At 37.4% G+C, this 24,405-nt stretch overlaps 2 protein-coding genes across 2 annotated transcripts; both read right to left on the bottom strand.

Moving 5' to 3' along the window:
* Positions 1-2,595: 2,595 nt before the first annotated feature.
* On the bottom strand, positions 2,596-16,318 carry LOC113497465 (ankyrin-2). Its single transcript, XM_026877022.1, has 15 exons — positions 15,888-16,318; positions 15,256-15,469; positions 14,621-14,817; positions 12,054-12,152; positions 11,403-11,547; positions 10,893-11,050; positions 9,434-10,661; positions 9,154-9,353; positions 8,550-9,086; positions 8,269-8,475; positions 7,492-8,185; positions 5,746-5,966; positions 4,877-5,005; positions 3,488-3,623; positions 2,596-3,101 (listed from the first exon to the last, which is right to left on the bottom strand). The coding sequence occupies exons 1-15, from the start codon at positions 16,155-16,157 to the stop codon at positions 2,875-2,877; spliced, it is 4,662 nt and encodes a 1,553-aa protein (XP_026732823.1). The 5' UTR covers positions 16,158-16,318; the 3' UTR covers positions 2,596-2,874.
* Positions 16,319-16,499: 181 nt separating this feature from the next.
* Positions 16,500-23,699, bottom strand: LOC113497469 (ankyrin repeat domain-containing protein 7-like). The gene is made up of 3 exons (XM_026877030.1): positions 23,281-23,699; positions 17,985-18,086; positions 16,500-17,539 (listed from the first exon to the last, which is right to left on the bottom strand). Exons 1-3 carry the CDS (start codon positions 23,371-23,373, stop codon positions 17,369-17,371), a joined length of 366 nt encoding a protein of 121 aa, XP_026732831.1. The 5' UTR covers positions 23,374-23,699; the 3' UTR covers positions 16,500-17,368.
* Positions 23,700-24,405: the final 706 nt, after the last annotated feature.

Raw genomic sequence — 24,405 nt, 5'->3', positions numbered from 1 at the left:
ATATATTTGTCTTATATAGATAAAAGACACTGCTAAAAAGCAACACATGTTATTTGTATTTGTATAAGAAATTCATTAAATATTTATCAGTTTCAGCGTGCTTATATATTCTAGACAATACCCACATGTTTTATTTCTCTTCATTTTAAATGAACTATTTAAATACACGTTTTCAATAGATTGATAAAATAAATTCGACATGCCATTTTAATTTGGACTAATCGGTTCAAGATAACAAGGGTGGATGGGAATTGCAACTATTGGATGTTCATGAAGAATGGGTCTGAAAAACATCACTTGAAAGCCACCACCAATCATGTCCTCATAAAGGAACTGTTATTTGATCTCGTATTTAAGATTCCTTATTTTCTTGTTTGTCCATTAAACCTCTATTTTTTAAGAAACGTTTCATTTAATTTTGAAATTAATATCTAATAAGAACTGCTCCACGCAATCAAAAGATATGGCGGTTACGTCACAATTTCTATATTCTTCACCCGCAAAATGAATTAAAACCTACAAGTACCCCGTAGGTCACATGGTACGGAACTCTTGTAGCACCAATCTGACTTTCACTTGTTCCAAATAGTCATTTATTTTACAGATCAAAACATCAATATACGTATGCATACCTATACAGCTGTATTCGTGTGTGCTTAAGCGTCTGTATTTAACGTCGAAATTCGTGATGGTATACTGACTCGAATTGTTGACAAAAGAATGCTCAGCATTGTCTTTTTATTCAAATTTCATGTCTACTACTTAAACAATATTTTACATCGTTATTTTCAGTTTCGTTTTTAAAATAGTTGTGTCATAATATTTCCCAAATTTTCTTTAAAAATGTTTGCCAGTGCCTTAACTATAATGTCAAGTAATATTATTCCAGACATAGAAATATTACGATTTCGATACATGCATGCAGCTTTCTGGAACAGGATTGCGTAGAACGATCTGGTACCTACTTTCCTCAAAGGCCAGTCCAAAGAAAAACTCTGCATTAGTTTATATACACTTTACTCGCATTTCAAGGACCAATTCTTCTCAGGGTATTCAAATAGAAAATGTTGACTCCAGCGTTCTCAAAAAAGACGTGTATAAGTGATTAAATATATTACTTGCAGAATAAATGATTTCATTATATATTTGAAGATGGATAAGCGTGACAGCGCAGTACACAGCCAAGCGCAGTGTCTTGCTTCTACACGTCAATATATTTCCTTATAGAGCCACCCCTTAGTCCATGTATACAATCCCTACTAACTTATAAATGCGAAAGTAACTCTGTCTGTCTGTCCGTCCGTCTGTCTGTCTGTTACGCTTTCGCGTCTAAACCTCTGGCTTGATTTTAATGAAATTTGGTACAGAGATAGAGTTGACCTTGAGAAAGAACATAGGATAGTTTTTATCCCGGACTTTTGAAGAGTTCTCTTGGAAACGCGACATAACCGACATCGACGCGGGCGAAGCCGCGGGCGAAGCCGCGGGCGAAGCCGCGGGCGAAGCCGCGGGCGAAAAGCTAGTAGGATATAAATAAAACATCAAATTACGTAAAAATTGCACTGATTTTATTTTAAAACAATACAGTTACACAAATACACAACAAGTTTATTTATAAAAATAGTAGTAGTAATAAATTAGTCTTATTACACTAAACAACGCTAAACTGGAAAAATAACATCGCTGTCCTTATGACTAGCACTAATTCGTTATTTCTACTAACTAAACGTTATTAATACTATTAACTTAACTCCCTTTTCATTATCATTACAATACAATATTTCATATAAGGTTCTACTGCAAGTGGCGGTTTTTGGATCAAGAAGAGAATTAAAAAAAAATGTTTCTATGCAACAATAGATGTTACATAAAATTCCTGCTGTCTCCAGAGTAAAAAAAATATACATTTCGAATTGAGAACATTATAAAAATGTACTTCTTTATTTGAAAAATATGTTTTGATGTCCCTGATTACAATGACGAAATTGTGGCAGTATATTTCGTCTAAAATAAATTGTGGGAGCAACATAAAGAAATACTTTCAGCTAGGTATTAGTATAAAATCGAGATTTTGTGTGTGCCGATTAATACTGGTTGCCTTTTACAAATTTTACGACGAAGATAAATTAAAACATGATTAAAATTAAAGAGATTTTATGCTCGCTCGCTTGCAGATAAAACCTTTTTATTCATACAAATATCAATTGCCATCCATTGCTAGACCCACGGATGAACTTGCTCGTTCGCAAGTGACACAAATTATAAACAGCTATATCGTATAAAATGGAAGTCAATTCACTCAACACAAACGTGTTTTATTCGTACAAATTTTAATTACGTTTAAAATGATTAGATACTAAAAGTACTTAAATTTAAAGTTATTCAAAATGATTAATACTGATAATAATAATACTGAAAACATTTTTACTAAAGTAGATTTAAGAATTGAATACTGAAAATAATACCTTTTCTAATACATGTAATTAAGTACTAATAAATATAAATAAATGAATTATATTTAGTTTTAATAGAAAACACAGAGATACATATCAATCATTTATCTTATTACCAGTAGTATCTATCTATACTCAAAAGTGTTACCAAAACAATTCAAACATCCAATATGAAATTCGATTTAGTTACAAAATTCATCACTCCTGTACACATTACCTAAGTTCGCCTGTAGTTCCAGTCACTACAATATTCGGAAGCTTACGCTATGCTATTTACAAACTTTAAAACCCCATAGAAAATTTTGAAAGGAGTATAGCATGTACTTTACGTCCTCAATTTTCAACGAGAAGGGGTTTACTGTCTTAGAGTAAAGTATTTTACATTTGTACACTGGTTCCCAAGTATTTAGAGTTTTTTATTTCAGGGCGGTGCTGCTGAAATGTTATTGGGAACAACTTCAGATACATTGTCTGCTGCATCCTCCTCGTTCTCCTTGTTCACCGGTTCGTCTGGCTCGTCTCTCATCAGAGCTCGATACTTCTTGGCTATCACCTCCCAGTCAACCACGTTTTCGATCTTTGTAGCATTGCTGAAGCTTAACTGGGAGCCCATAGGACTGAGATGGACTACAGACAGACGCGTTGAATCTGGGTGATGGAAGAAAAAACGTTAGTTTTATTTGGATTCTGGGCGTATCCCGGGGAAGCGGGATTGTCCGAAAGGGTTACAGGCCCCGGTAAAGGAAGGGCAAAGGAAAGAACATGGGTGGGTATAGTTCACAGAAATCTGACACTTCCTTAAGCTCAACCCAAAGCGGAAGGACTCATTTGATGCTTTTCGATCCGAAAAAATAAATAAAATGCTTATGACTTTGAAATCGTTCAGGGAAAATTAGCCTCATATATTATTTAAATAACTAAATAATATATTCCTTTGATATTAAAGCGATGGAAGATCGAATATTTTCAGTAATGTTTATAATAATTTGGGTTAGTTGCAGTTGTTGAAGCACACTTAGTTATAATTAACTTACCCTTTGGTACGACCTGTCCTCTTTTGACCTTGGACAGCCACTTGGCCCCTGCCTTCGACCTCGCGCTCATCTGGTCCTGTCTCTGCAAACCGATCATATGCACCAAGCTTGGTCGCTTCTTTTTGCTTAATCGGTCCTGGTGCGAAAGTTGTTAGTTAGAAATGAGGTGAAATGCTGTACCGACAGACCAGTATCGTTGTGATTCAGATGTGGTGTTCTATGTTGTGTAAGTGTTGTTAAATTTGTGGTAAAATTGAAATTGAGTTGTAAGAAAGTTGTAGAACTATCAACATACTATATATTATGCTTCAAACATTTCTGAAGTGTCTAACTTTACTTATGCTTCACAGCATTTGGCAAATGACATGTGAATTAGAACTTTTTGACCAAAAAATTACATGGAAAAGCTACGTAGATATATGAAATTTCACTGCAGATAAAACTATAACATCTGTTTGTTATGGAGTAAATGTAGATTACAATTATTGGCAACTAATTCATGAACAATTCCTGCGTATGTTAATAATAAATCATTGTTGTGGTAAAGTGAAGCAGTGTAATCGTCTAAGACGAGGCGTTTAAAAATAATCTGATTAGAGGTCTACTACCACGTCTTAAACTAATATCATAATGGTTGTGGAAGCGGGACAGCACAATACACTACGTAGAGCGGTATCTCCCTTTCACACCACTAATATTACCTTAAGTCGTGGTGGTAAGTCCCCAAGAATAGGATGATGCGTAATTGTTTCTTGTATTAAAATATATTTGTGTGTGTAGAAGCATATTACTTGTGAAGTTCTAATTACGTATAGAGTAAATTGATTAAAAAGGTTTTACGAAGTACTTATAATAACTAAATAAAGTATTCTACTATAAGGTAATTAAGTAGAGCAAGTAAATGAAACAACTACGTTAAGTATATTTCCATTAAGGAAAAATTGCTACTATTTGTAGGAAGTTTGTTAAAGAAATAGTTAATACAACCAAAACATAAGATTAATATATAGTTCTTGTTTGAAATCCTTACTTTTGCAGCTACAAATCTAGTTCTAGTTCAGACTTTTGACATGTTCCTTTTTGATGGTTTTAAGGCAATTTTTTAGACACTAAATAATCAGTTGCTACCATTCACTTAAATTGTTCTACGTTTCTTTCATTCATCTCTACCAAGCCTAATTTATCACCTATTTTCAAAAAAGGGAGAGGTTTTATTTAATTGTTTTTTTTTTAATATTACTGTTATAATATGACATAGAGACCTCCTTTCAAGTTTGAAGTGTTTATTTCACACAATTAAATAATTTCTCCCATACATCATCTTACCAACCACTACAATACAGCTTACCTTGTATGCTTATATTATATAACAAAAAGGTGTGTTCTTACCTTACACCTCGCGATGAGCCACATCAGCCATGTAGTGACAAGGTTCAGAGGTGATGGAGCGGTGTTGGTTCGATGCATGTTACGAATCAATTTCGAAAGGCCGTACTTCCATTCAATGTCGGATTGTGCCTGAAAATTTACTTTTATTTAAAAACCTACAGTTTTCCGAAGTGTTAAGTCTTAAGGCGTAATTTGGTTGGAAAAGTTGCTATGGCTATGGTTTTAATGGATTTTGATTTTGTTCGACCTTTGTCTTTGCAGAATTATTTTGCAATACCAATGTAAGTACTTATTTTTTAAATCACAGAACAAATGTATCAATATTCAAAGATGTCTAAAAAGCATTAAATAGCTATCAAAAAAGCTCGTAATAGTGTCATTCAGATTCATTTGCATTAATTTTAGTTATTAATATTAATGTTTAAGTTAATTTCGTAATTTCTCGTGCATTTGCCTTTTATTGACTTGAAGTCACCTCTATTTATGCGTGTTAAAATCGTGATGGCAAATAAACACTATATTAATACCCGCCGGTAGCTGACATTTCTGCAATTGCTAGCTTCAATAATTAAGTACCTAATAAATTAGTAAAATTTTGAAATTTACTATAAGCAAAATTAATTACATTTAAATGCGCTGCACCCACGTACTAAACTAACATTTGCAGTAATGTCACTAAGGCCTAGGGGTTACCATTACATTTTAGAAAAATATTTATTTAATTCTATTTATTTATTCATGAATGGTAATAAAATACCAGGTGAAGTATGTTTACTTATTTATATTTTATTGTTGCGTTAAGTTCTTTGTTGATCGGTGTCGGTATGCAAACAACGTTCTCGGCATGTTTTAATCAGTTCACGCGTTACCTGAATCCTCTGGTACGTGTCTGACATCATAGCGATGAGCAGATTGATGAGTACCACCACCGACACCAGCATGTAGATCCCGAACACGATTTTAAACAGGTAATTGGTCCAGGCCGGCTGGACGTTACTATCGTTCCGGTGCACCCGCGTCTGGTCCGTCGTCGTCTGCCCGAACACCGCGAAGAACAGCAGCTCGAACGAATACAGTGGGTTCATAGTCACTGCGAACAAAAGATTAGAGCTCTGGGCGACACGTAGTTACCTGTATGCGTTGGTAAGTGTCCGACATCATCGCAATGAGGAGCGTTATTAGCACCACGACCGACATCAGTAAGTACGCCCCGAACACGAACTTGAATAGGTTCTGAGTCCACAGCGGCCGCACGCTGGACACGTAGTTAAGGTCCGACAACGTTAATTGTCCGAAAAGTGCGAAGAACAGTTTCTCCAACGCCTCGACCGGTGACAACGTCGCTAGAAGACAACACTCAACATGGACCACGGTCTTTGTAACTCGACACGAAAGAAAGAGGCGGTCGGGGTAGGTTGATGCATGGTATTATATGACGGGTAAGCTACAAACTATCTGACATAGAGGGATGTATTCGAAACTGTTGTATTAGTGTTTTGTTTGTTTACTCTTGCATCAATCTTCCCGCAAATCTCTAGATATAGGACGACTAAATGTCCTGTCTATGTACGGATGAGACAGATTGATACGGTTGTGTTTATTTTCTGTACATTGGTATAAAAAAGTGTGTGTTTAGTTGTTTATATTAATGTATCAATAATAGGTGTTTGTGTTTTAATCACGGGCAAAATATGTCCAATCACTTATTATACCAGTGCATCAATCCGCCCCGTCCCGTCTAGGACTATCTAACTAGACATCGAGAGCGTGGGCGCGCCAGAGGGCGCCACAGTGACGACAAACAGCCAAACATATCCGAAACATAAAGTGGTACCTCGGTATGGTGTAACAAACGCAGGACAGAAAGCCAGCCGCGGCATGCGCAAATCAAACTTGCTCCATCAAATGCGGTGAGGTCGGCCACTCATTCCACTAAAACTATTACAGTGACGCGCAATGCATGTTCTGTGTCCACATCTGAAACCACGGCCCTCATAAAGCTTTAGTGGGGATGCGATGCAGAAGATGCATTGTGTATTAAGATAGACATCAAATATTCTAACCACCGAACACTTACACGTGCCATAGTATTATATGAAAATAAAAATCTGAAAGTTATGGCGAGGCGAAGTGTCTTGTATATTACAGAGTCCTAACATTCCACATTCCCATCAAATCAGCAACAATTATCTAATGGAATGTATAAAACGCTAACGATGATAACATTCTCGATGTGATAACACTGAAGCTTGCAAGCGGATGCACGTATCAATCTTAACAAATAAAAAACAAGTAAAACAAGCACATCGAGTTGTAATGCGATCATCGTAAGGAAAATGACATTCATGTAATGTGAACAAAATCAAACAATACAGTCTGGTTCGTGTTGCGGACTTACGTCCTGTCGGCCCTTGTTTCCTCCTGTACGTTTCCCCAGAAAGTGTATTTTGCCATTGATCATATGCTTGTCGTTTCGATCGTAGATTTTCTAGTATGGCAACAAGTATAACATTAAATATATGAAAGACTAACATGATCTACGAACATGGATGATAAGACTCAATGGTAAATGTATCGTATGAGGAGGCAACACTGTACAATGGATTCACACTTACCGTCGGAGAAGAGTCTCTTCCTTGCTTGTCTTGCGTATTTATTGTCTTCTGCCTTGTTTATATTTCTAAACGGCTGGTTCAATGCAACTATATGCATCGAGAAGCCGAACACAAATATTGCTAATACAGCTAAAAATCTTCCGAGATCTTTCATCAGATCTCCAATAATAATAGCCCATGGACCGAAAAGGTGGTGGAACGATAAGAAATCTAATATCTGAACGCAAGCTAATAGAAACGATAACGCAAAACACTGATTCCTACAATACATTAGCGTTGGCCAATACTTAGGTAGTACGAATATCCATCCTACAACGTGTGTCGCCACACCGATCATACCTAATAATAATACAGCTATCTTGATCCACCCTAAACCAGATTTGTCACTTGGATTGGTGAGCTCAAAGAGCAGGAGACCGCTCAAACAAATGAGCAGCATCCACTCGTACCACCTTGGTATTAAACTATCTCTAAATATTGAATTATAAATTGGCGTTATCGCTACTAAAGATAACAACACCATGAGATAAATGTGTGAAGTTAAATATGACATGAACTTAATTATTGGTATCTTATTGTATTTATGGCCTAATGGAAGAGAGAACACCACCCAGACGGGTGGACAAACTATGAACGCGAAAAAAAGGAACATAATTTTGATGCCAGTCCACTTGAGGCTCCCTCTCCAGAGTTCCTGCAAACAAGAGAAGCGTTGAACATCATCATATGCTTGACTCGACAAGTTTCTTTGTAGTAGGGAAGTTACCTATTTTTTACCTGAAGATATCTTTGGACCACTGTGTGGGCTATGACCTCCTTCTGTTCGTTTTCTATTAAGACGTCTAAGAACTCAATGTTCCTATTGTCGGTAGCGGTGAGGATGTGTCCGGCGGACTCCGCGCCGGCCGCAAGCGCCAGCAGTTCGGTGGCCATCGCTTCACATTGTTTTCCTGCCGCTATAAGGTCTTTGGCACGCTCCTTTTCCTGTTAAAGCGAATACGTGTTTAGAATATAAATTGATTGGTCAGTCACTAATCAATTAAGTTATCGGCTCATACCTTAGTAGATAAATTAATATAAATATTTGACAATTTTGCTGCGGTATCGACGGGCGCCGGCGACACCAACACGAACTCCTCAATTGGTATGTTGTTGTGGTTTTTTGAACACACCATAAGGTTATACACGAACCTCTTGTCATCCATTAGAGATTGTGTATCATGTTCTTTGTGTAGCAAGTATTCTAGTACATCATTGTGGTTTTCCGATGCGGCGAACCATATTGGAGCACAATTTAGATTCGTTTCACTTTTTGGTGAAGCACCTGATTCGCACAATAGTTTTACCACGTTTAAATGTCCAGCTTTTGCAGCACAATGTAATGGTGTCCACCCATTTTTATCCGTCGCATTGATTTCCGCTCCTTGCCCCAGCAGTACCTCTACCATTTGGTAATGACCGTGGGTTGAAGCTATGTGTAAGCCTGTTTTCCCATGTCGGTCTGTACTTTGGAGTAACTCTGCTGATCTGCTTAGCAGTAGACCTACTATAGACATGTGACCTCCGAAGCAAGCGAGATGGAGTGGATTAAAACCCTGGAATCAAATAGAATAGGTTGTAACTATAAGTCTTCACAATTGTAAGAAATATTTAAGTACTTACATTTTCGGTACTCGCAGCATCTACTTGCACCCCAGCAGAGTTGAGTAGTAACCGCACAACGTTTTCGTTACCATTGTAAGCAGCGAGATGTAGAGGTGTCAGACCAGACTCCGCTCCTAATTCGGGAACTAGAGAAACTCCAGTAGGTGCTTCAGACTTAACAGTTCCAGGCACATGAGACAGCAATTCTCGAACGGTTTCTGTAATAAAAATGGAAATGGTATTAAATCTATCCATTCATTTATTTAGTAACACTTAGTTTATGTTTATAGTATAGTACCTGCTTGTCCATAATAGGCAGCTATATGTAGAGGAGTGAGCCCCAATTTTTTACTCGATATCCGCAACGTGTTCGTCGATCGCATAACGTCTAATACATTAGTATGGCCGTACTGAGCTGCTAAATGTACTGCCGTAAGTCCTGTTCTATTTTCATCTGTGCAAGACGCTCCTGCCCTGACAAGAACCCTCACTACATCTGCGTGGCCACCTTCCGCAGCCAACTGCAGTGGCGTCGAGTCATTCAACTTATTCCTAGCTGATATCACACCAGTCCTATCAAACTTCATTAGTTCTTCAATCACTTTCACTGAACCTTGAATAGCTGCTATATGAGCACACGTGTTCCCATCCTTTGTCGTCGCCATTACTAAGTTTGGGTGTTGTTGGAGAAAAAGTTGGACGACTTCGTTGTAATTATTTTGGGCGGCCGCGTGAATCGGTTTTTGTCCTAACTCATCTGTGGCGTCGATATTGGCACCAAGTTCTAGTAACAATTTGCACACTTCAATTTGTCCGCTGGCTGACGCCAAATGCAATGGAGTCTGCTTCTTTAATGTGAGAACATCAATCATAGCATTGTGGTCTCGTATTAAAAATTTGACAAGATGCGCATAGCCGTTCATAGCTGCTAAGTGAAGAGCTGTTCTGCCGTTTCTCGCTTTAGAGTTTATAAATGCTTTATTCGTAAGAAGTGCATCACAAACTTGTAAGAAGCCATGTTCAGCGGCAAGGTGTAAAGCCGATCTACCTTCTGTATCAAACACGTCCACTCTCGCATGGTTTGATAGCAGTGTGCTGACCAGCTCCATGTGACCTCTGTGGCACGCTATAAGTAACGGTGTCCACCCTATTGAGTTCTGTTTGTTTAAAGCTCTACTGACGTCGGCCGCCGATATGTGAGCGATCATCTCAGTCATGACGTCATTATTGCCGGCAATAGCGCAAAAATGGAATGCTGTTTCATAATTATGTTTTGTTATTAACTTTACGTCGGCACCGTTCTCTATGAGGCACTTAACGACTTGTCTGTCTGCTGTGGGTATCTTGACTTCTTCTTTTGTGATTTTGCAAGCGAAGTGCAGCGCGCTGGCGCCGTCTTCGTCGATGGAGTCGATGTATGTTATGGCGACACTTTCGCCTTTGTGATCTTTGACGAACTCTATTAAATGTCGGACGACGTCAGGTTTACAACTTCTGCAGGCCATATGAAGGGGTGTTTCACCAGTCTAAAAAAATACCATATTTACATTTATTTAATAAATACTTAGACGATGTGAGTTCACTTTTACGTGGAAAAAAAATACCTACCATGAAAGAACAACATAACTACTGATCTTTATTGTGATTGTATGTTTAAGTTAACTAAGAAGCTAGTTTTTGTTGAACTTACAGAAATTCTTATTCTTAGTGCATTCGTCGTGTAGTATACCATAACTCGCCATAATTCCTATTTGTACCTTCGTTTTCCTAAGCGGATCTCCTCCGTCTTCCAGTAATAACACCAGTGTAGCGAGGTTCCCGTACTTAGCTGCCACGTGTACCGGTGTTTGACCATCTTCAGTCGCTTTGTTGGGACCAGCCCCGGATTTCAGCAACATCAAGGCACATTTGTCACCTGGACAAAGCATAATGAATTCGGAAAATTCAAAATAATTTAACCATGTCCCATCTTATGAGTCTACATGAACATTGAAATTTTTTAACTATTGTATGTGTTGGCCTGAATAGAAAAGTTGTTAAGTATGTATTTACATCAAACTACAGTTAAAACAAATTATTTACCATGTTTCAAATAGGTATAAAATTAAACATTAACTAACTTAATTAGAAAAAAAATACATGCTCTACGCAAGACAGCGTTTAAAGCGGGTTTGCCAAAGGCAACCTAGTCTAGTCTAGTCGCATAGCAGGTTGGGCTTTAGGATTGGGTATCTAACTATGAAGTAACATCAAAATAAAGTCCAAACCATCAGGTATTCTCGCAGCTATGTGTAAGGCTGTTTCCCTTTGCTTCCCGCCTCGCACGTGTACGTCAGCTCCGTATCCCAGAAGAGTCTCCACTACTGCAGGCTTACATGATTCCACTGCTATGTGGAGCGCTGTGTAGTTATCCTGTAAATATTTGTAGGTAGTTATGTATGATCTTTGAATAGAGGAGCTCGTTGGTATACTACAACTGAACAAGTTGTAAAGTGATTAACCGTATCGTAATTTACGCTTGATATGGTTGCTCTGTAGATGGATGCGCCTCTTTGTCATTACGAGTTCCTCTTAGTTTTGGAAGGCTCGTCAAATTGTGGGTCCCAGCAGTTATTTACACAAAATTGGCAGCCGTTACGGCTAGTCAGAAGCTAGAAAGTCTGACAACCAGCCTTGCCCAGGGTGGAGAAGGTACATGGTATATGCACCTAGCTGCGTGGTGTATGTAGTACATACATAGCTGCGTTTCGTTAGACTGGAAGCCGACCCCAATATAATTGGGAAAAGGCTAGTATAATGGTGATGATATGATTTTAGTTTCATTTCCCAATATGAATTTCTTAAGACCATGAACGGTGCTTCTATTCCTTGTTCTACTTTTTTTTATTTACATTTAGAAAAATAAAACATTTTCTTACGTTGGTAGTGACGTCAACACTCTCCCCTTTTTGTAGCAGCGTGTTGATGATGCCGACGTGACCGTACCGAGCTGCTGTGTGGATACTCCGGGCACCATCCTGGAAATACAAGCAAAGGACTTTAATATGGTTTCCAATACTTAATGCTCACAATGTGAGCTTAGGTAGTAGGTACATAAGGTCCATCTGTATATGAGGAGAAACCCCTGTCTGATAATGGGACGTTCGTTACCAGCTAGCTAGCTATTATGTTTACAATTTGCTTTGTGCTTTCCGAATTTATTTTTCTTCTTTTGAAGATTAATTTTTGTTTGATGATTCAAACCTTCTTTCTTACGCTTAAAATGTATAAAAACAATTTGTCGCATTGATTGTGTAGATAAATATATTATCAGCAGATTTCAAATTCGTATCGCATGTCCAAACTACTTTTTACTTGTAGATACGAAATATTTATGTCCAGTGCGCTGATGCTTTTCTGTTCAAAATTGTTCTGCAGGACAAATTAAATTATTATCCCAATGCACTTTAAACTGCCTTCCTTTCTTTATCTTTTTCTGTTATATTTATTCAGAGAGAAAATGAAAACTTACATAACCTTAGTAATATAGCTTTAACCTTATGTGTTAAGCATATCAGTGAAACATATCACAATTTATGCAAGTATTCAGTATTGCGGCAAAAAACTGAGTTAACCCTCGCGTACTGTCTGTACGTATAAACTTCAACCTCAGTTCCGCATCCGCTGCACGGGGATCTGTTGACATTTGTACGCAACGTCGCGGCGCCGGACATCCGGACATCCGGACGTCTCATAGCACTAGATATACTGCACATTGCCAACATAACTAAGTTTGTACACGAGTTTCACTTGTTATACCTTCTTGGAGTTGTCTAAAGTACCTCCTACTTCCTTATTACAGTTTCAACTGACTTTGCAAGTTTCATATATTATTTTTATGTCTCTTCTGTCAGGGATAAGCAAAAACAGTTCTAGTAAAACGGATGAGAAAAGAACTAGTAATTATGTATTATAAAAATTGAAAATGGCAAAATTTCTTATGAAATCTAAGCATAAGCTAATCTCCCTCCAGAAATCTGGATTTTTTATTTATTTATGTCTTCAAGAAATTTTAGAACGGCACGTTGTTATAATCAGATTTATCAATTTGTTTTTATAATTCTCTACAAATAAAACACACCCTCTACACAACTTCAAGTACACACAATAGTAACGTAGCTTTAAAATAAGTCTAAGGTTGTGCTACATTGTGAAATATATTTAATTGCTAATGCACTGGCGATGAAATTTAACACGCAACGTCATAAAATGGTTTCGTGCGAGGAGCGAAGAAACTCGAACAATAAACACGCTGTCACGGATACAGGGGAGACTTTTGTTTTGTTAGAGGGAGATAGGAAATAGATAGGCAGAGATAGATAGACGGGGTTAATGAGATTTTGGTTGTTAAAACTTTGTTATATCGTGATAATATTTATTGTCAAGCCATTAGTGTATTTACTCAGTTGTTCTTGGAAAATCTCTTGATGATTAATCGTGATTTACTTTCCATTCTTCTGCGTAGTATTTTTTAATAGTGGTTTTATCATGTTTCTGAATTTACAAATAGGAAATTATCGTGTCGTTTTTTGCAAAATTGAAGTGACAAAAGCTTTAATTTTAAACACGTGATGTGAAAATTGTTTTTAATTAACTTACACTCACAATAAATATACTTTGACTGACATTGACAAAGTTATTAAAGACAAATTAAATATTTACACATATCATACAGTCGCATTACTTACACATAATTATATGCCTATACATATACATATCTAATCACAAACCAAAAACGTAATTTATAATCATAAAAAAAAACTTTATCGACGTTTGATAATTCAATGAAAGCTCATTTAAGAGGCCATTAAGTTTATCCTTCACTGATATTGCGAAGAGGTTTACACACCGATAAAACTAAACTGCGAAATTATCCATGGATTGAATGGGCAAAATCCACGTATTTGCAGTTATAGAAATACAAAAGTCATTTGAGGACAAAGGAAAGTACATTGTGAAGGTCTTTGTGATGCGCTATCATCGTTTTGTAGATGGGTTATTGGTTAGTCGGTACACATTAACAATAATGTTATTTAATACACTGATACTTGATATGGTAGGTTTTCCAATGATAGATACTATTGGTAAAATGAATGATGAAATCTTTACATTTTTTGTTAGTTTTTCTTAATTCCTCTTTCAATGTGATTGTTTATTCTATTTGTACAGTTTGAAATAAGAATTTAATCATAAAAGTCACTAAAAAGTTCTAAATCTCAGGTGCTCAGGTAAACAAAAGCATGATAGATAGTAAATGATTTCGTAACAATTCATTTAATTACTGGGAAAAATGACCCCGTTTTTTTAAAGAAAAAAAAACAGTCTGTTTTATGTAATCAATATTTAGCACTACAAAAACGTATTTACCAAATTTTAGCAAAACCTGAAAGCGAGTTATTTATTCACCTCAACATAGGGGTCTACATCACTATCACTGGTTACTTACCTTATTAGGCATATGTAGGTAGACTCCTTTCTTGAACAGCATCATGGCACAGTCGGCGTGACCGTTGAGTGACGCGATGTGCATGAGGGTGCTCCCGTCCTTGGTCCTCTCGAAGATGGAAGCTTTGAACTTGTCGGCCAACAGCTCGATGATCGCTGCGTGCCCATTCTCCGCTGCTAAATGCATGGGGGTCCGGTCTGGAATGGACGATTTTGATTAAGATATTGATGTTTTTTAGTACAAGTTTATATACGTTTTAAACAAGGAATGTAGGTCTATTGTTATGTAGCGATCCAAGCAACCGGTGGGACAACTACGTCACCACAGATCACACTTTATTTGAACCTCTACAGTTATAATAAATTATAAACATTTTGTATCGAAATAGGATTGAATTTACTAAATCTAAAAGCACAAGGCCGTGATGTCCATGAAATAATATCTTTGTTACTTAAATATTTCCTAAAACTTTGTCATTTTTTCTATATGACCTAATCTTATGCGCGCCCCTTCATACACACGAGCTCTGTGATGACAATGAATGGAAAGTTTTAAATAAACAATAGCTCGACGTACAGCGTCAATACGAGGAAAGTCATAATGTCACTTTCTCTGTAAGCATCAATAATTCTCACCTTCATTATCAGCAATCGCAGCATTCGCCCTAACTCCATAAAAGTACTTGACGAGGGGCTCGTCTCCCTCGGCAGCGGCGATGTGCAGGGCCGTCATCCCGGCGCCATTGACGGCGTCCACAGCCGCGCCGTAGTCCACCAGGATCCGCGCCATGTCCACATCGCGCCGCCGCGCCGCCAGGTGCAGGGCTGTGTCGCCCGCGGGCGTGCAGGCCTGAGTGGCACACGGGTTGTTAAACTGCTTGGATTAGTAGCCAGGTCTCATCGTCTTAATGGAGTTGGCAAAGCGTCTATTGTCTAAAAGGGTTCACTGAATTTAAAGTGCCTTGTAATGATAAAAAAAATGAGATAAGAATGCATTTTAAGCTGAATCTAAAATACATAATAAAGATAAGAATAGTTTGTTAAAAATAAAGGGTGCGTTGTTACTCATAGACTGTAAAATTTAAGGCTTCACGTACGATAGTATAAGTAAACAAACTTTAACACGAATCAACTGAAAACTGTAAGAATAGCGTGACATATAAATAAAACATGCATGCTTTTAGTGCGGAGTGCAGTTGCATAACAAGCTTTGATATAGTGTCTGGACACAAGACGCGCGCCGCGGCCGCTCCAGGCGCTCCACAAACCTTGAGCTGTTCGGCGGTCTGAGCGCTGAGCAGCTCGCGCACCATGCTCTGGTTGCCGGCCTCCACTGCCAGCAGCAGCGGGATCTTCCCCCTCTGGAACACCATGTCGCGAATTAGCTTTTTCCATTCCTTCTGTCTGGCGCGTTCTTTATTCAGCTCGATGTAGCTGATCTCGAGCTTCTGCAGGTCTTTCGGCGGGTTGGCGGGCGGGCTGCGCGAGCGGCAGCCGTGGCTGGCACTCGTCGGCGCGTCCCGGCCGCCACCGCTCATGGCACCCGCTTAGGGCCCGCACTGCACTCCATGCGCCGCCCTCTACCACTAACAACTCACGCCATGCATTGCGGCGTGCTACTGCACGAATCGCTCCCAAGTCGTGGCACCACAGACAATAATACCCGATTTACGTGCATCGCAATCTTCACAGGCGACTAGACAATAACGTATAATCGATCGTCTATCGTGCTTCTCACTGAATACCGATGCATTTCAATTTGACACGATTTCCGATTCAGTAAGTAGCCTGCATCACGCTCAGACCGAGGGATACGTACTTGATCCTCCATGAGCACTCGAGTGCTAGCTGCACGTGCGAGCCTCGGAGGCCATGGCAAGCTGCCTTCCTCGAGTCGTGACGAAGGACTGACTGAGACGTATTGTATTAAAATTAGTAATTTTGAATTTCAGCGGTGACGTTGTAACTAATATTCAGCGAGTGATTTGCATTGTAAATTCGCGTTGTGACGTTTACTCGGCGGCTAAAGCTCGACGGATAATTAGCTAGTTTCTATTCGTACAGGGTGGCACGTTCCTGCTGGCGGAATGTCCTTAAAACGTCAGCCTTGGGGTGACGCCGCGCCGCACGACGCTTGCGTTTCGGTGGAATATAGTCATAATTAGTAATTGTCAGATTATTTTTGTCAGATAATGCGGGTTGCGTCAAATGATGGTACGATTTGTTTGAAAGTTTTATTAGTTGGCAGGCATAGGGTTGATTCAGCTTACAGTGTTAGCGTAGTTTTGTTTACAGGTTGTGTTTTAGGGTGTTTTTGGGGGTAGTTCCTGAATCGGGCGGATGGCGGTACCAGGCGTCGCGGCTGCACGCGATGGCTGCGACGACGCTGCATCCACGCCCGTTCACTACACTTGTATTTACAAATCATAACTCTAATGACTGCGCCATAAAGCTTAAGATTTATTGTAAACAATTCGCATCGGTCGTTTAGTTTTACTATTTCAAATTTGCATACATTTATGTATTCTAGGCAAATGTATAGATAGAGGTAGGCATCGGTCGTCGTACTAGCAGCAGACAGTAAACGACCTCGGTGCAAGTGAGATGAACAAACTTTTGAATGAACTGTTTAACTTGCAAATGTACCTTTTCAAGTCAACTTTTTATAAAAAAAACTATGTCTCATTGTTATTCACTTGTTCGCGACCTGCGCAAGGAGTTTATAGAAAGTACTGACTCCCATTCATTTCTATACCCCCAAAGTTTTGGGTAAAACCTCCTTAAACCTGCTGTTACTGCTTACCCCATCAACGCGAAGTCTGATATCCTTCCCTGCAGCAGTGAGCAGGGCTCTAAGTATACTGGTCGCCGTTCCTGTCTGTCTGCTCGCCACCAAGTGTACAGCTGTTTGTTGCCGACTCTGAAACAAAACTTCATATGTAAAACAACAATTAAACACACATTTAGCTTACTTATGTTTATGACAACTTAACACGACTCGTTATACCTGATAATGAATACTTGGCGAATTCAGTTCATGTATGTATTCGTTCAAATGTTTGTATCCGGAACGTAATGGTTTGTGCTAATTTTGTGAATATTTACCGTTGTAAGTATCTTAATAGCTATTTTCTTTATTTCTATACTTAAACCTTGTAACTAGACAATTTGGAAACTTCCTATTTTGTCTGACTTTGAACATTTTCTTTGCTATCCTTATGTGATGCTTTAATGTAATTAATGTCTATACTTTTAAATAAACATAAATCGACACGGCTATTCTTTACTCGGTAAAAATATTTATGTCAATATACTGCTGCTTAATGTAATTACAAACGATGTTATATAATTAATGTCTGTCTTACCCCCCCGGTGGCGAATGGGTCGACCCCTCTCTTGGACAGCAGAAGCTTGACGATGTCCTCCCTCGAGTACATTGCTGATATGTGGAGCACATTGTAGTTATCCTGGGGAACAAATAACACAATTAACTAATTGAATGAACTAGTTGATCTCGATATCTTTTGTTTCTAAACGTTACATTGACGCCATCTGTCATAATGGTAAAGAACTTCAAAAACTAAACTGTGGTGTTTAGAGTTCGGTCTGATACTTAGGTATTTGTGAGCTTCACTTTAACTTTCTTCACATTTGGAGAATAAGACTCAAAGCAAAAAAAGTAAGATGATAATTATCTATACTTCTATACTAATATATAAAGCTGAAGAGTTTGTTTGTTTGTTTGTTTGAACGCGCTAATCTCAGGAACTACTGGTCCAAATTGAAAAATTCTTTTTGTGTTGAATAGACCATTCATCGAGGAAGGCTTTAGGCTATAAACAAGTGTCATGTTTGGAAGATTTTCCTATTCTTACCTAGACCTATAAATCATATAGTTATTTGATACACAACAATAAAAATAATTTACAGCATATTATTTCAGAGTTTAGCATTTTTTAATAAGTTATTTAGTTTTAACGAGCGACCGCCTGGTACGAATCTAGATCGACATTAGTTCTAAATAAGTTTTATGGCAAAAAAAATGAAATGGGAAAACGTAGACGCCATAAAAAGTTTCAAATTTCAGTGGTAGCTTCCAGCAATGTTCTGTTATAGCGCTCATAAATATTAGATTGTGGGGAACCTTATAGTTTATTGGTATTGCTTAATTTGCGAGGTTGTTTGTGAATAGCTCCCTAGATAAATCTCATTTTATCGATATTTAGCTTTTTAAATGTATGGTAAATACATTATGTATTTGATAAATGGCTCAGTTAGGGTATTCATTCATAATGATCCCTATTTTCATTTTTTTTTCTAAACAGTTTTTTCCTATTCTTTGACTAAAATGACCTACGGCTACGACGTAAAGCGTAGCACGTGGCGTAGCAGCTTTGAGATGAAAAATTAAGATGTCGAAAATCGATGTAGTAACAATCAATTCAAATAGTTCGAAAGACTCCATTATTCAACCTTTTTTGTCATAAACTTTTTTAGAAAGTTTGAAATTAACATATAAAAAGTATAATCAAAGCTTAGATATACGGATAAGTGTGTATGTGTGTGTAACAATGTGTATAACAATTTATTTGCTCAGACATAGGAATTAAATCTCTGTCCTTGAGGTTACTTTTCATACCTAATATGCAGATACAATTTCCCTACAAAATTCATACGCGTAGTAAATATGTTATGTTATATGTGTGTGAAGGTTGGTGTTCAAATGAGTATTTAATCATGCGTTTCCTTAATGTTCGTTTGAATGTTTTCAAACCTTATGAGAGAAAAGTCATAGAGTGGTTCGTTGTTCTGTTAAGGCCGAATTACATGTGACGAGTGTATGTGTCAAATACAATTAGTGTTTACACAAAAAAACCTTAACCTTTTAATAAAATTTTGAATAAAACTATCAAGACAGAATCAGTTCTAATCAGTTCATGTTCTAACTTTAGCTTTGAGTATTTTTCGTCTGAACTCGCCTTTAAATGTAAATACCCTAGTCTCTACTCGCCCTTATATATACATATGTTGTTATGTATATTATGTTTGCTTGATAGATCGCGTGCGTGCAAGTTAGTCCGGCTAAGACATTAGCGTTCTTAATCAATATGTGAGCAGAACTGTACTAGGTATAGCGCTTTAATAGTTGCTTACATTTGTTGTAACACGCGGATTTATGTTTTCATTGTGTTTCATGGTGTTATGCCTTCAAGCTTAAACGGAAAACTTTAAGTACAGGGCCCACAATACTCCAAAACTAATGTATCTTATGTACCTACCACCTAATTTCACATTGTGGAATGCAATAAACGTATTGAGAATATGTGAATGTAATAATGTATTATTTTATACATCGCACCACAAGAGTACTTCACCCTTCCCTTGTAACTAAGACCATGGAAACTTGATGCAGGCTACCGTAACAGGCAATTATACACTTTTGCCCTGTGGAAATGTCAGTATCGTTTTCTCTGATCACGTGAATTAGATCTGTAATTTTCAGACATTCTGTTGCAAACGCAAATGATCTGTTGATTTACTTCCAAAAGTGATGAAAACTTGTTAATATTATAATAAATAGCTCGAGTTATGCTTAGGCATGTGTAATTCGTTTGTTGCGTGTTGTGAGGGTCTGCTCGCGCCAATTGTTGCTCCTAATGTCAGGCCACTGACTAACGGAGTGAATCAAAGAGTTTGCATCATAAATATTGGTGATTACGTGATGATTAACTATTCGTGACAAACTCTGAGTAACCTTGAAGAAAGTCAAAAGCGCAAAAGTCAACAAGGAGTTCTTGACCCTTCCATCCTGCGAGTTTTGTGAATTTAATATTGATGAAGTGCCATTTCAGAAATGTTTGCAAAATACATTATTTATTATTTTGCTGCCATTAGGAATTGTACAAGCAAGCGCCTCAGAATTGTTTTATTACGCTGAATTTATCAAAACATATTGAAACATAAAATTTAAAAAAAGACATTGGCAAGATTGTGAGCTTTGATATAAATAAGTTGATGTAGTCAAGTCATTAAGTAAAGTTTCTTTTTCTCTAAACACGGAACACTTTAACTTTTATATAGATAGTAATCTGAAAAAAAGCTGTACTCATAGCAGAAATTGCAGACGTAATTAAAAGGTAGACCTCGTACACTGTATGTCTACTCAAAAAGCTTATCAGGGAATATAGAGTCGCGTCATAACATAAATATTCTAGTTTTACTGTTATATAATAAATAGGTATGTTGTAATCGTAGTATGTATTTATTTTAATGAATTTTGTTACTGACTTCAGACTTCAACAATCTTTTTGGGTTCGGTGACAAATCAATGTGAGGCTTAGTACCCATAACTTTATGACCTTAAAACCATTGCTTAGCGGCAACAAGAAAACATTGTCTGCAACTTTCAACTGTCTATCTGGCTCGGCTCATGAAATACAGCCTTGTGACAGATGAACAGACAAACAGCGTAGCCTCAGCAATATGGATCTGTTTTCGGCCTTTAGGTGCGTAAACCTAAAAACAAGATTACTAACTTTCGACCATTCATTTCTAAACGCCATAATACACGTTTTAACATAAAACACAATTAACCCGAACTGACCTAGCAACACCGAATTCGGGTCAATTACTTCCTGTAGACAAATAATCGACACTTAAGTTGAAGTTTACTGCGAATACAGTACGTATCTTAGAATCGCCGGCTCATAATGCATTTTCTTGTGAAGTAGCCGGCTTGAGTACTGACCTATTACGAGTTATGAGCATAAATTGCCTGCGGAGGGCGCTATCAGGCCATCTGTGACGGCGAGCATGGAACCCAGGCTATAAGCCAGCGATATTAGGTATGGATTGTACTCAAAGATAGCGATAACTAAAATTTCGAACTATATTAAATTTTTTGACGGATTAAATTCATTGTTGGCACATAAGTAACTTTTTAAGTAAAAATTGTCGGGAATGGAAATTGTGATTACTTTATTATATAATTTATCTGGCTATTTATTAATTTAGGCTGTCAACTGTATGTAAGTGTGAAAACATAAACAGTATTGAAAATTCCTCGATTTTCTTTATTTTTTTCTCTCTCGATTTTTAATTACTTACAAACAGGCCAAAAACATTAACGTTTAATGAGAAAAAGTCTGGTAAATAACAGACGGACAACCGAACAGACGGCCAGCTGGACTAGGGTTTCATTTATTTTTTAAACTGCGAATAAATCTTATCCCTAACCTTGGGAATTCATGTAGCACCAGGCATTTAACAAATCCAGACATAAACAATATGTCCCATATTCACCATATTTCACGCACATCGTATTAAAACTTGATGTAAATTACGTGTTGCCTGAATGACTGTTTCCGGTTTCCGTGTAATATGAGACAAGCCGTGACAGGCGATAAAATTTGTTGGTTTGTTTCACGTTCAAATGACAATAAAAGTAAAGTCATAAATAAAAATAAGTCATAAGTTTTTATTGCTTTAGGACATTATTTAATTTTTACAGCTTAAAAATTCAGTCGAGAAGAAAACGGCACATACTGCTTAACCAGCAATGTGCATATGTTTATGTATTTAAGGTATTCTAAAAGCTAAATTAAAACAATATATAAATTACAATAATATATATTATAATTTCGAACCGAAGTGATTAAGGACCTGAATGACCTTGAAAACCACCATTTTGGCAAACTACAAAAGCCAACAGCTCTGCTAGTGGTCGTGGATGAGTAGGGATTTATGCTTGAGTCTCGGATACTTTACTTTTTATTTTTCCCTTGTGGTTTCTAAGACTCAATCGTTTTCGCGCTATTCGCGTATTCGTCGGTATCATTGTCAATCTTGGCTTACAAGAATTTGAAATAACTTTGGGTTTGGCTAGTTCCATAAAAAAAGAACGTCTGTTATTTGAATTTTCTGAACGAGTGTCCAGCTAGCAAAAAACTTGTAATTAAACTTTACCTTATGTACTGCTTAAAGGTCAACATAGTATAGTATCTCATTATGTGTGACGAGAGCCTCAGTGCCGTCGGCACGGCACGCCTCATAGGAAATTACCCTTTCGTTCTAGTTTGCTTTGTTTCAAGACGCGAACTAACTTACTTACATACCGTTAATTGTCAACCTGTTTAATACGAAATTATTGAATCTATTCTGAAATTTATTTTTAATTTTTGACACATTTTTTAATAATCGCTCTATTTTCTATTTGATTATTATATCTTAACACATGGTAGAATATATCTGCTTATATAATGATCCTTGTCATAATCTAAAATACTATAATTTCGCATTTGGCATACAGCTAAGATATATCGTCTGTTTACGATAAAATTTAGATTAATTTAATTCTGCGATTGTAACAAAGCATTTAAAATACATATGATGCAGGTGGTAACAAGCCTATCACAAGTTGATTGAAGCTTGTCTCATGTGGATTTAACATGTAGGTATACGATAAGCATATTTCTGTGTAAGTTTTATGAACCAAAATAAGAGCTTCAATTCAAATCAAACAAGCATGAAATGCCTGACTATTGGTGTCGCCTTCTTTTAATTAACTCTCTTTACAGTTACGACGTACGAGGCGCCGTTTAATTCATCCGTCTTTTTCCAGACTAACCTAAACTAAAGAGTATGGCTGTAGCTATGACTCACATTATTTCTGGCGCCAACATCAGAGCCGAGTTCGATGAGCCGCTCAACGAAAGATGTCCTGTTGTCCTTCACCGCGTACATCAGCGGCGTCATACCCGTGGTCTGTGAACAAATCAGGATTTTTTAGTATAGGTCTGTGTAAGGAAGGTACCAATGTATGTATAGGTTATTTTATAAAGACTTTATAATCTTTGTCTTGCGAAGGTTTACAATAATTCTGGTCACATGCACAAATACACCCTAATTTAAGACAAGCATGTATGTCAAAAATTGTTTGTCTAGGCTAGGATCGAATCTCTGACACGTATCGCGTAGTGGGTTTGGCGTGGTGATCTGTACCACTCAGCTAAACATTCAATCAGTTTAACTCAAGTAATATAAGGCAAGTTTTCTCTATATAATAAATTATAATTAATTCGCGAGAAAAGCGTGGACAACTGCATACTGGTATGGACTGGAATATCGACGATTTGATCTCATATGAAGTGAAGTTTACGCATACGACAATTACTACCGGCTATGTCTGGGTATAAAGAAGTGATAACTATAATGATAACTAAAAATTCCTGTGAGTTTATTCGCTTTTCTGACATTTAAGAAGCTTGTGCTTTAAAACTGCCCAGTAACAAAAAAATAACACAAAGTTAGCTTCTAATTTCCTATGGCAGCATAATTATTATATACCTTCACCCTTGAACTTCACACGTGAAAAGTGCATCGCTGAGCCCATTAACACAAAGATAACATGAACATATTAAGTAAGGTAATTACTTCTACACAACGTATATTTTTCAGGTCGTTATAAATCACAATTACCGTGAAAATGCTTTAAATAATTGTCCGTGAACGTCCCTTGAAGCTTTTCTTCGTGCTGATAAATGGCTGCCGTTTGGGTGTGGTCTAATGCATTAGAAGGAGCGGTTTACCGGTAAACTATATGGAGTGGTAATCGGTAAAATGGGACGGCAATTGGTAAACGAAGAATATGATAGTTCTTTGAAAACTAAAATTGCTTTTGGCTTCATTTTCGCTTATGGCTTTGTGTTATTGAAAGAAATGTCTGTCATTTACACTTGTCTATCTAAATCTAGTCACTTTAGTGAGCACTCAAGAGTTGCTTCATTA

The sequence above is a fragment of the Trichoplusia ni genome, chromosome 9 (genome assembly GCF_003590095.1).
Source record: "Trichoplusia ni isolate ovarian cell line Hi5 chromosome 9, tn1, whole genome shotgun sequence".
NCBI lineage: Eukaryota > Metazoa > Arthropoda > Insecta > Lepidoptera > Noctuidae > Trichoplusia > Trichoplusia ni.
The sequence above is the reverse complement of the archived record's forward strand: the minus strand, read 5'-3'. Positions and strand labels throughout refer to the sequence as shown.